We start from the raw sequence: 13061 nt of genomic DNA on the forward strand, positions 1-13061 counted from the left end.
TGGTTAATATTAAACTGTGGCCTTTGGCTAGCTGTCAATGGAATCCTATTTATACATGGTCGATTAAGGCAGATGAACACATTATAACCAGGTTTGGTTATTCAATAGATAACAAGGTGTAGAGCTGAATGCACACAGTAGGCCAAGCAGCATCAGAGGAGCAGAAAGACTGATGTTTCAGGCCTAGACCCTTCTTCAGAAATGGTTATTCTATAACTAGCATAGTTAGCAAAAAATACCTAAAGTTACTGGGATCTGGAGCAAAAATTTAGAATTTTTGGAAACACTCATTAAGATTTGCCTTCATTGGTCAGGGTATAGAGTGTGAGAATTGGCAAGTCATGTTGCACCTGTGAAGAACTTTACTTGGGCAACATTTGGGATATTGCGGAAAGTTCTCGTCATCACACCACCAGAAGGATGTGGAGGCTTTGGAAATGGTACAGAAACAGTGTACCAGATATTGCCTAGTTTGGGAGTTTGGAGGGGTGTGCTGTGGTATTAGCTGTGAGGAAATAGTGAACTTGGTATGTTTTCACTTTAACAGTGAAGGATAGGGGCTGACCTGATAGAAGTTTACAAAATGATGAGAGCACGGGATAGAATGGATAGCCAGAGATTTTTCCCCACAGTAGGAATGCCAATTAGTCAGAGGAAATACCTTTAAGGTAAAAGGGCCTAGGTTTAAAGGAGATGTGAGAGCCAGTTTTTTTTTCTGCAAAGTGTGGTGAGTGACTGAGTGTGCTACCCAAAGAGATGATGGAGACAGATACAATACCAATGTTTAAGAGGCAACTTGACAGATATATAAATAGGTAAAGAATAGAGGGCTAAATGCAGCAAAGAGGCAAAAGGCCTTTAGTTTCAAAAGGCATTATGTGTCAGTGCAGTCTTGGTGGGCTGAAAGACCTCTTCCTGTGCTGTACTTTTCTTTGTTCTTAAGTCAAAGGAAGTGAAGGCCCCTACATCAGAATACTAGTGCATCGAATAGTTTGTGCTTTGTCTTTGGCAAAAAAACACAGAAGAAGACACAGAGATAATGGGAACTGCAGATGCTGGAGAATCCAAGATAACAAAGTGTGAAGCTGGATGAACACAGCAGGCCAAGCAGCTTTTTTTTTATTTGAAAAAGTATACTTTATTCATAGAATGTACAAAAAATAAAACATTTATACACCTACCCAGTCATGCAAGCCACTCCGGGTTACCCGGGGGTACGTACACCAACTAAAGGAAAAAAAAAACAGAGAAAAAAAAAGCAAAGAAACCGCCCCAGCAGTCGTCAACCCGCACAGTCCCAGTTGGCCCCCTGACCAGTTGGGGAAGGCGCCAGCTGGGCCCAGTTACCAGATAGGAGTCTTTCCCCTTTTCTGGACGAGGGGGCTCATACGGTGGTCTTTCCCCACCGCGCCTTGGCGGCGGCTGCCCCAAGCTTTAGCGCGTCCCTCAGCCGTAGCCCTGGACCTTGGAGTGCGCCAGTCTGCAACACTCGGTCGGGGTCAGTTCTTTCAGCTGGCAGACCAGCAATTTGCGGGCAGACCAAAGAGCGTCTTTCACCACATTGATGGTCCTCCAGGCGCAGTGGATGTTCACAGCAGGCCAAGCAGCATCTCAGGAGCACAAAAGCTGATGTTTCGGGCCTAGACCCTTCATTGGAGAGGGTTCTGAAATAAATAGGGAGAGAGGGGGAGGCGGACCGGGAATGGATAGAGGAGAAGATAGGTGAAGAGGAGAGTATAGGTGTGGAGGGGATAGGTCAGTCCGGGGAGGACGGACAGGTCAAGGAGGCGGGATGAGATTAGAAGGTGGGAAATGGAGGTGCAGCTAGAGGAGGGAGGAGGGGATAGATGAGAGGAAGAACAGGTTAGGGAGGCGGGGACGAGCTGGGCTGGTTTTGGGATGCAGTGGGGGGAGGGGATGAGCTGGGCTGGTATTGGGATGCAGTGGGGGGAGGGGAGATTTTGAAGCTTGTGAAGTCCACGTTGATACCATTGGGCTGCAGGGTTCCCAAGCGGAATATGAGTTGCTGTTCCTGCAACCTTCAGGTGGCATCATTGTGGCACATCTGCCAATGTGGTATAGTGTATCCACTGTACTCGTTGTGGCCATCTGTACATTGGGGAAACCAAGCGGAGGCTTGGGGACTGCTTTGCAGAACACCTCTGCTCGGTTCACAATAAACAACTGCACCTCCCAGTCGCGAACCATTTTAACTGCCCCTCCCATTCCTTCGACGACATGTCCATCATGGGCCTCCTGCAGTGCCACAATTATACCACCCGAAGGTTGCAGGAACAGCAACTCATATTCCGCTTGCGAACCCTGCAGCCTAATGGTATCAATGTGGACTTCACAAGCTTCAAAATCTCCCCTTCCCCCACTGCATCCCAACAACCAGCCCAGCTCACCCCTCCCCCCACTGCATCCCAAAACTAGCCCAGCTCTTCCCCACCTCCCTAACCTGTTCCACCTCTCACCTATCCCTTCCTCCCACCTCAAGCCACACCTCCATTTCCCACCTACTAACCTCATCCTGCCTCCTTGACCTGTCCGTCCTCCCCGGACTGACCTATCCCCTCCCCACCTATACTCTACTCTCCACCTATCTTCTCCTCTATCCATCTTCGGTCCACCTCCCCCTCTCTCCCTATTTATTTCAGTTCCCTCTCCCCATCCCCCTCTCTGATGAAGGGTCTAGGTCCGAATCGTCAGCTTTTGTGCTCCTGAGATGCTGCTTGGCCTTCTGTGTTCATCCAGCTTCACACTTTGTTATACAGAAGAAGACACAATCTGGTTTATATTTCTTCTAGCATGCTATATAACATATATATGAGTCAACTGGAGAATCACTGTGTGTGCGGAGCTCTGTTTGCATATACAGTATTGTGGTATGCTAATATTTTGTTTGGTTTATGTTTTCTGTGGATCGAGCAGCATTGTAGCACTTCTTGTATTTGCTATATTTCATAAGAAGTGGGAGCAGAAGCAGGCCCTATGCCCCTTTGATCCTGCTGTACTATTCACTAAGTTCATAAAAGGAAAAAAAACTTCGATTTGCATTTTACTGCTCATGACAACTGACAATCTCAAAGCCTGCAAGAACTTTCGAAGTGTAGTCACTGGTATACTGTAGGAAACGCAGCAGCCAATATGCACACAACAAATTCCCATGTTAGCAATGAGTTGAAAATCAGATAGTAATCAGTTTCTGTGATGTTGATTGAGGCATCAGAAACTAAGGATAACTCCACAGTTCTACAAAATAGTGCCATGAAATTTTTTACACCTATCCAAGGAGGTATGGGGCCTCAGTTTAACATCTCATCAGAAAGACAGTATCTCTGACGTTGCTAAACTGGAGTACTGGCCTTCATTTTTAGTAACCAAGCCCTGAAGTACAACGTAAATTCTAAATCTTGTAACTCAGAGACGAAAGTATTATAAACAAAGCGACAGCTAATTCTTAATACCCGATAACAGAATGGAGGAAATCATTCAAAGCCACTTTGACTCAACTGAGGGAATCCTGCATCTCCTTCCACTTCCACCATTGCTATCAGTGCCCACTAATGACTCCACAAATTACTTTCAATATAGTTTTGATTGCTTAATCTTAATTTTGGACAGCAGTGTTCCAACAGTGGTATTACATAGATGCAAGTGACCTCCAGTGCTATTTACTGGTTGTTTTATTGAGTATTCTGAAGAAACTGTTTGTGTCAGACGCATAATGTCCTAAAAAGGCTTTCTGAAGTGAAGGGCAAGAATTACCACTAGGGGGTAGTGCAGTTGACAAAAGATTATAAAGTTTCACTTCATAAAAATGTCCTTCCTTTATCTACAGCTAATCTTTTGAAGTATTGTTCTATTGATTTGTAGGCAAGTGTGGCAACCAATTATGTGCCCAGCAAAGTTCCTGAGCAACATTGAAAGAAAAGACCAGTATCTGTATCTGAGGAATCAGTGAGAGACCTAGAGACCTAGACACCAGGGAACTTCACTGCTCTTATACTGGTGCTGTGGTCTGTTTTGCATTAACCCAAGACAGAAGTATTTGAAGCACAACAGTTCCTGCTCTGCCCAGGGAACCAATCAAGGAGCCAGTCTACTCACTTGCCATGAGCCTTTACCACTGATTAATTAATTACCCAGTTAAAGACTTCAGTTGTCCCATCGATGAGTAAACTAACTAAAATTGTGATGGAGGCAGCAATCATAGGCAAGCAATGAGAAGGCCACCATGTAACATGTAAACCAAAAGACAACACCTTTAAAAAAGCTACCTTCCCTCAATACTGCATTGACTTCTTAACAGGAATAATGTGCACAAGTTCCTTAAAGCTGTAACCATCAGCACAATTTTATTAGGTGATTAAAGTCAAAAGTCACGAGACTTGGTTAAAGTCCAACAGGTTTATTTGAAATCACAAGCTTTCACAGCGCTGCTCCTTCATCAGGTGGACCACCTCCACATCATTAATAGGTGATCAGAAAGAGCACCGTGATTGCTCTCCATCTGTCTCCTCTCTGCAAGTCTAAGTGCTGTATTTCTAGTATAACTACTGCTTGAGAGTAGTGAGCTCAACCACCCTTGGACTCGCATCTACAGTGTCATTTAGTTCCATAGTGTCTTTGTTTTCTACTATACACGACATTACTAAAAACGATTTGTGAAAATTATGGGTCAGACCTTCCCAGATGCTGAATGATAGTGACTGTGGCAAGAAATGTGAGAACTTAAGCAAAGTCTTCCTCAACCTCGGGAGTAACCAGCCATGTTTTCCGACTAAATTCCTAATATCTGGACAAGATGCTGGTGAACAGTGAGATGCCTGTTAACAGGGATTATTACTCATTGTCACCCTCCATTGTTACTTAATCTTGCTTCATTAATATGCTCTCTCTTATTTTGCAACTAACTAAATTATAATAAACACAGAGAATTCCTAGCTTCAAAGTCATAGCAGGTACTTGTGACTCCAGCTCGCTGCTTGCTCTTCTGGACCACTATTTTGGATACCATGTACGAATGTCTCTGAGCATTCTCTGGTGCTGATATTCCCCTGTCTGCTATATCTTTGTCAAATGTGTGGAGCCATACAGTGTGTCTTCTGACTTACTGTGCTTGTCCACGTCAACAAACAGCTTTTAAAGATAGCATCCTTTGTGACAATGCTAATGAATTCTGGGATATCTGCCAAGTGGCAAGTTGTTCTGGGAATAGCATATGTTCAGGTGGGACTGGAATTGGATGTGAGAGACATCATAGGGGTTGGGGTAGATAGTTAATGAAGTGAGGTATAAGGGGAGGCTGGATAGGCTTTATTCCCCTAGAATGTGGGGCATGTTTGCCTTAAGGAGGTTTATAAAATCATGAGGGGCATAGATTAGGTGAATAGCCATGATCTTTTCTTCAGGATAGGGGAGTCCAAAACTAGAGGGCTCAGGTTTACAGTGAGAAGGGAAAGATTTAAAAGGGACCTGAGGGGCAATGTTTTCCACACAGAGGGTGGTGCATATGTGGAACAGACTGCCAGAGGAAGTGGTAGGGGCAGATACAATTACAACATTTAGAAGAAATATGGACAAGTAGAGCCATAGAGTCAGACATAACAGAAACAGACCCTTTGGCTCAACCAGTCAATGCTGGCCATAGTACCAAACCAAATAAGTCCCACCTGCCTGGTCCTGGCCCATATCCCTCCAAACCTTTCCTATTCGTGTACCTGTCCAAATGTCTTTTAAACTTTGTAATTGTACCTACATCCACCACTTTCTCAGGAAGTGCAACCTACACGCAGACCACCTTCAGTAAAAAAAAATGAATAAGGAAGGTTTAGAGACATGTGGGCCTAATGCAGACCAATGAAACTAGTTCACTTTACGAAACCTGGTTGCCGTGGACCAAAGGGTCTGTTTCTGTGTTGTATGACTCTCTGACACTACGATGCAGCTATAAAACTAGCAACGGAAATCCATCCAAAATACTCAACACAACTCAGACTCAGCCAAAAATTCAGCCCTAGATGTTGGTTGCCAATAATACCCATTAAATCTTTCAAAAGTGATTGTGGGGAAGTAACTAAACTACTGTTTTATAAATATGTTCTAAGAGGAGAATAATGTATGATTTTTTTTCCAATATCAACCACAGTTATTAGTTGTAATACTTACAAGTTTGTCACATTGTGTTTCTATGTTTCGGATATTTTGCTATGTTGTGGGAGCTGTATAAGTGCAATTTGTTGTTGGCCATTGTTAATCGCCTTCTCTGTCATACTTTTACTATTGGCAGAAGATAAACTGGGATGAGTTATCTGCCAAGAACATTGAAGCTCCATTTAAACCTGTCATCAGGGATGAGTTGGATGTTAGCAATTTTGCTGAAGAATTCACGGAAATGGACCCTACATATTCACCTGCGGCATTGCCTCAGAACTCCGATAGGATATTTCAGGTAGGTACCATTAAAACACAGTCAAAACTCTTTGATTTTTTTCAATAAACACTTATGGAGTCATAGACTCATACAGCAAGGAAACAAACTCTTCAGTCCAACTCACACACACCAACCAGACATCTCAATTTGATCTCGTCCCACTTGCCAGCATATTTGGCTCATGTGCATCTAAATCCTTCCTATTTATATATCCAAGATGCTTTTTAAATGTGGTAATTGTACCTGTCACTAGCACTTCCTCTGACAGCTTGTTCCATACACACACCACCCTCTGCGTAAAAATGATGTTACCCCTCAGGTTCTTTTTAAATCGCTCCCTCTCCCCTTACACCTGTTGTTTTGGATTCACCTCACCATAGAAAAGAAGACCTTGGCTATTTATCCCATCCATGCCCCTCACAATTTTATAAGCCTCTATAACGTCACCCCTGTGCCTCAATCTTGCGGGGAAAAAGCCCCAGCTTATTCAGTCTGTCTGTATAATTAAAACCTTCAGTCCCAGCAATATCCTTTTCTGCAGCCTCTCAAATTTAACAACATCTTTCCTATAGAAAGGCAACCAGAATCGTATGCAGTATTCTAAAAGTATCCTCACTAATGTCCTGTATAGCCACAACATGGCATCCCACTGCTATACCGACCATTCTGAGCAATGAAACCAAGCGTGTCAAACGCCTTCTTCACCGCTGTGCCTACCTACATCTCCTCTTTAAAATTATGCCCCCTTGATATTGACCATTCAACCAAGGGGTACAGCTGCTTTCTATCCTTACTGTCCACGCCCATCATAATCTTGTATGCTTTAGTTAGGGCATACAACTTTCTCTCCTCTAAAGAAAACAACCCAGCTAATCCAGCTTCTGTTTATAGCTAAATAAAAACTGAAAGAACTGCAAATGCTGGAAATCAGAAACACAAACAGAAATTCAATCCGGGCAAGTGCGAGGTGATGCATTTTGGGAGATCAAATTCAAGGGCGAACTATACAGTAAATGGAAAAGTCCTAGGGAAAATTGATGAACAGAGAGAGCTGGGTGTTCAGGGCCATTGTTCCCTGAAGGTGACAATGCAGGTCAATAGGGTGGTCAAGAAGGCATACGGCATGCTTTCCTTCATTGGGCAGGGTATTGAGTACAAGAGTTGGCAGGTCATGTTGCAGTTGTATAGGACTTTGGTTGGGCCACATTTGGAGTACTATGTACAGTTCTGGTCGCCACATTACCCAAAGGATGTGGATGCTTTGGAGAGGGTGCAGAGGAGGTTTACCAGGATGTTGCCTGATATGGAGGGTGCTAGCTATGAAGAGAGGTTGAGTAGATTAGGATTATTTTCATTAGAAAGACGGAGATTGAGGGGGGACCTGATTGAGGTCTCCAAAATCATGAGGGGTATAGACAGGGTGGATAGCAAGAAGCTTTTTCCCAGAGTGGGGGACTCAATTACTAGGGGTCATGAGTTCAAAGTGAGAGGAGGAAAGTTTAAGGGAGATATGTGTGGAAAGTTCTTTACACAGAGGGTGGTGGGCGCCTGGAACGCGTTGCCAGTGGAGGTGGTAGACGCAGACACGTTAGCATCTTTTAAGATATATTTGGACAGGTACATGGATGGGCAGGGAGCAAATGGACACAGACCGTTAGAAAATAGATGACAGGTTAGACAGAGGATCTTGATCGGCGCAGGCTTGGAGGGCTGAAGGGCCTGTTCCTGTGCTGTAGGTTTCTTTGTTTCCTTGTTTTTTTTACTCAGCAGATCTGACAGCATCTGTGAGAGAAATCAGGGTTATGTTTCGGGTCCATTCTGGGGAGGGGTCACTGGACCTGAAATGTTAACCCTGACTTCTCTCCACAGATGCTGCCAGACCTGCTGAGCTTTTCCAGCAATTTCTATTTTTGTCTCTTTATAGCTAACCTGGTCTGTCCCAGTCAGCAGCCTGGTGAATTTACTCTGCAGCTGTCCTCATGCATTTAATGCAGTGAATAGAACTGCATACAATACTCCAGCTCTTGTCTAACTTCAGTCCTGTACCATTCCAACTTAACCTCCTTGCTCCTAGAGTCTATGTTACAGCTATTAAAGAACAGTGTCTTGTATGCCTTCTTAACCAACCCATTAGTGTGTCCTGCTGCCTTCAGGGTTCTGTGAACAAGCACCTCAACATCCCTCTGTTCGTCCTGATGTCCTGTCATTCATTCAGTATTTCCTTACCGATTTGAGGAGGGAAAAAAATTCTACTGAAGAAGTATTCTAATATCAGAAAGTTATCGACAGAAAATGCAGCAGGAGACTGTCACCTGTTGACTTAACCATCTGCTATTTTAGACACATAAAGTGATAGAGGTAGGCTGAATTGTATGATTCATGACTTACAAAATGATAGTCCCATAATCTAGTTCCAGAAAAAGTCAAGTATTTTTGGTCACCCACTCCAAAACTGTTTCCAGTGTTCATGCATCACCAGTTGAAGCTCCCCCACATGAACTGCTATGTAATTATCACACTGGAGGCCTTACACCCACTGACAAGGTCAAGACCCCAGAGGTGTTTTCATTTAAACCTATTTTCCTGAGTACAAACGTGTTAGACCAGAATTTACTGCTGCTGTTTACAAGAAGCTATGTTAATCAACAGTGCTAAATGTTGTCCCTATTGAACAACTGTCACATTATAATTTTTATCTGTTTTATTATTTTCATTCCTTTTTATACCTGTGATTTCACATTTCTCTATTCAAAGAAACCTATCAGCTATTTCTAAAATGTCTTGTGATTTATGATATGCTAAAAATAATTGTTACTGGGAATTTACTAAAGTACAACAGTGAGCTTATGAAAATTTCATAGAAAACTTATATTAACTGTGGCAAATCAGCACAACAAGAGATTCCATGCTTCCAGCCAGGTTTGGAGAGGGTGTTTTAAGAGCAGAAGGAGCATCGTGATGGGAGAATTAATTAAGAGAATGAATGTGGAAACAAGCCAGTGAATATTTAAGGAGGAGAGAAAAAGAGAAAGGGTAGATGGAAGGGCATGGGCAGACAGTGGGCAGGAGCAAAGAGGAAAGGATGGGTAGAGATATTGAGGAAAAGGGGAAAATCAGTTGGCAGAAAGAGATTGAGGGAGAAGTCAAAGAAAGGAGAACGGTCAGAAGGAAGGCAAAAGTGAGGGAGGGAGAAAGAAAGGTAAGTGAAAGAGAGATTAGAAAGTGAGAGAGAGGGGAAAAAAGAAACAGAGAGAGAGAGGAAAAATGGGGGGAGAGAAAAGTGGGAGGAATGAAAAAGAGTAGTTAAGGGATGTTAAGAGACAGAGTGTGGAAAGTTGGGGAGAGAGAAAGAGACAGGACATGGGGGTTAAGTGATAGAAGGGGGAATGAAAGAGAGTGTGGATGGGGTAAGAGAGAAAGAGGGGAACGGGAAGAGAAGGAGTTCAGGGGAGGCAGGAAAACCAGGGGACAGAGGGGCATGGATGAAGGGAAACACTGAGAAGTGTAACTGTAGAAAGAAAAAGTAAAAGAAAGAGAGAGTGGAAGCGGGGGTGGGGTGCGGAATAAACGTAAGGGAATGAAAACCAAAGCTGCTTCCTACTATAGGCATAGCCTGAATTAGAAAATTGAGAGGGGAGAGTCATCTAAGTTTACAATGGTCACACGTTTTCCATCATTATTGCTTAATTGTTATTGAAGTCTGTTCATTCTGTTTGTCGTATTTTAATAGGCCATCAATGATTTAGCCAATCCTATTGGTTTTTTGGTCAGTGAAATTGGATAAATGAGTGGCTTGAAAACAACATTTTATGGTACTTAATACAAAGGATTTTGAATGATTCAAAGCCAAGCTTGTGTTGTCACTGTTCAGAGGTGAGATCCTTCTTCAGTGGACAACAGAATCTAATGGAGGGTAAACTGTGTATCTCAGCACTTCAGCCTGGGTGGGTCTGGTTAAAAATCAGGGCCTTTATGCACCCATCTCTTAACATAAGAAGTAAGGAACAGGTCATTTGAATCTGCAGTACCGGCTGACTAGCTCATCGAGGAGTGAGGGACTACCATTAAAAAAGGAAACACTAGGGTATCCAGGCCCTGTTTTCTTTAGGGAGTTACACAGATAGGGGCAATCAAAGTCACAAGGGGTGTGAACACGGTGGAATGATCATGAACCAGAGTCTAAAGTGATTGGCAAAAGAAGCAATAATGTACATTGGTGAGGCCGGTTTGGGAATACTGAGTACAATTTTGGCTGTCCTTCTATAGAAGGAATATTGTTAAGCTTGAGAGGATGCAGAAAAGATTTGTAAGGATGTTGTTGGGACTGGAGGGTTTTTTGAGTTATAGGGAGAGGCTGAATAGGCTGGTGTGCTTTTTTCCTTGGAGTATTGGAGGGCTAGGATAGTCTCTTTTACATTGGGGAAAAGAAGCATAGACTGGGTGACCGCTTCGCAGAACACCTACATTCTGTCCACAAAAAAGACCCTGTGCTTCCAGTTGCCACCCTGCTCCCTAGCCACCATCTCTGTCTCAGGCTTGCTGCTCCTGTGAAGCTCAGTGCAAGCTGAAATAACAGCACCTCATTTTCCGCTCAGGATCTCTACAGCCTTCTGAATTTGATATCGAGTTCAACAATTTTAGGGCTTGAGGCACCTTCTCCCATGTTCTTAGTCCAACCCCATATTTCGCCTTGTTATCACATGGTCTGCTATTAAACATAACTTATTGTTATCTTAAATTGTCCCCGTTAGTAGCTGTTTGTTCTCCCAGGTTGATCCTTTGTCTGTTCGACTGTTCTTCTGTCTCTTTTGGGCTCTATCTCCATCTATAAATCACGCCTTACCTCCTCGTCCTCCCTATCTTCTGCATAAAAAACATTTTCCTAGATACCATCAGTTCTGAGGAACAGTCGCTGGACCCGAAACATTAACTCTGATTTCTCTCCACAGGTACTGCCAGACCTGTTGAACTTTTCCAGGAATTTCTGTTTTTGTTTCTGGCTTCCAGCATGCGCAGTTTTTTTTTAGTTTTTGTTTTGTAATTACACCATGTAATGCGCTGCCAGAGGGAAGGATTGAGCATCAAAGTGAATAAACACCTGAAGCTAAAGAAGGCGCAAAAGGTGTTTGAAAAAACCAGACTTGGCTAAGGATGGTGTTGCTGTCATAAAGAACTGGCATTGATATAACGGCCCAAATGGCCTTACTGTGTGCACTGAATATCTGTTTTTTTAATGTAACTAATCTTCAGATTAAAAGTTTATCTTTGTATCTTCGTGTCAGGGCTACTCTTTCATTGCTCCCTCCATTCTCTTCAAACGTAATGCAGTTATGACTGATCCCATTCAGCTTCATCTCGGAGTGGATCGCCCTGGTAGTACTGCCATTGCACGCAGTGCTATGATGAAGGTATTTATAATGTTAAGTATGTCTTAGTCATTGAATCTTTGAGTTTATTATTAACATAAATAACCATTTTAAATGGGCTACATTAGAGCTCACTTTCATCGTTTTATCTTTGAAAGCACTTTAAATAATATAAGTGAGGTCTTTACACTTCCTACGTCCAGTTTGTATTTGTTTGAAGCGCCTCTCTACAGTTATATTTAAGTTAACATAAATTACTTATATTTAACAGAATTTTTGAATTTCATCTCCCCACCTACCTCTAATAGGATTCCCCATTTTATCAACATTATGATCTGGATCTAAAAGACAGTCCACTTGGAGAAGGAAGCTTCTCTATCTGTAGGAGATGTCGTAATAAGAAAACTGGGCAAGAATTTGCTGTCAAAATTGTCAGCAAAAGGTAACGCCAAAACAACATTGTTTTAAAAATATACCATGTAAGATTTCTGTTAATCAAGTACCTTGCGTCCTAGTAAATACAGTTCAAATACTTTTTTATTCCTTTTATCCATATCAGTTTTTTTTTGCTTTATAGCAAGAAAATCTCAGAGACATCAATGTATAGCTAAATATTGGACATTATTGCGAAAAAAAAGTCATTCATGAGGTGTGTGTATAGCTGGCTAGGCCAGCATTTATGGTCCTAACTGCCTAACATCTCTAACTGCCCAGAGGACAATTAAATGTCACTCAGATTGCTGTGTGACTGGAGTTGGATGTAGATCAGACCAGGTAATGAAGGCAGATTTCCTTCCAAAGGAACATTAATGAACTAGAAGGGTATTTACAAGAATTGACAGTGGTTACATGTTCAAACTTAGCCTAGTTTTTAAATTCCAGGTTTTTTAATATCAAATTCAGATTTCACTATCTGCTATGGTGGGACTCAAGCCCATACACAAAAATATTAGCTATGAGTACAACTCCAGTGACACTATCACTGCCTCCTCACCCTTCGAGAACTTCTATTCAGAGCATTATGGCCAAGATGATTGTTTGTACACTGAGAGCATTGATTTGTCTCTCATCCCTCATAGCAACATCCGGATGTAAAATGATAACAGTCATCTAAGAGGCAGCACATATTTCCATTTGGAGATTAATGCCATATTTTGGACATAGTATTGAAATCTAAATTTGACATTTTGTGTTAAAGCAAAGATAACTATTTCTTCTCACTTATTACAGTATTTCCTTATGAGTGTTCTTTATCA

General features: G+C 42.4%; 1 protein-coding gene across 2 annotated transcripts in view; it reads left to right on the forward strand.

Annotated features, from left to right (window-relative positions):
- The window catches only part of rps6ka5 (ribosomal protein S6 kinase, polypeptide 5), a 226013-nt gene that overhangs the window by 190265 nt on the left and 22687 nt on the right, over nucleotides 1-13061 (forward strand). For both annotated transcript variants that reach the window (XM_048537950.2, XM_048537951.2), the window contains exons 9-11: nucleotides 6296-6457; nucleotides 11722-11847; nucleotides 12114-12247. In XM_048537950.2, the coding sequence (XP_048393907.1) occupies nucleotides 6296-6457; nucleotides 11722-11847; nucleotides 12114-12247 (422 nt within the window). The remainder of the gene's footprint in view (nucleotides 1-6295; nucleotides 6458-11721; nucleotides 11848-12113; nucleotides 12248-13061) is intronic.

Source organism: Stegostoma tigrinum, chromosome 10, assembly GCF_030684315.1.
Source record: "Stegostoma tigrinum isolate sSteTig4 chromosome 10, sSteTig4.hap1, whole genome shotgun sequence".
Lineage (NCBI taxonomy): Eukaryota > Metazoa > Chordata > Chondrichthyes > Orectolobiformes > Stegostomatidae > Stegostoma > Stegostoma tigrinum.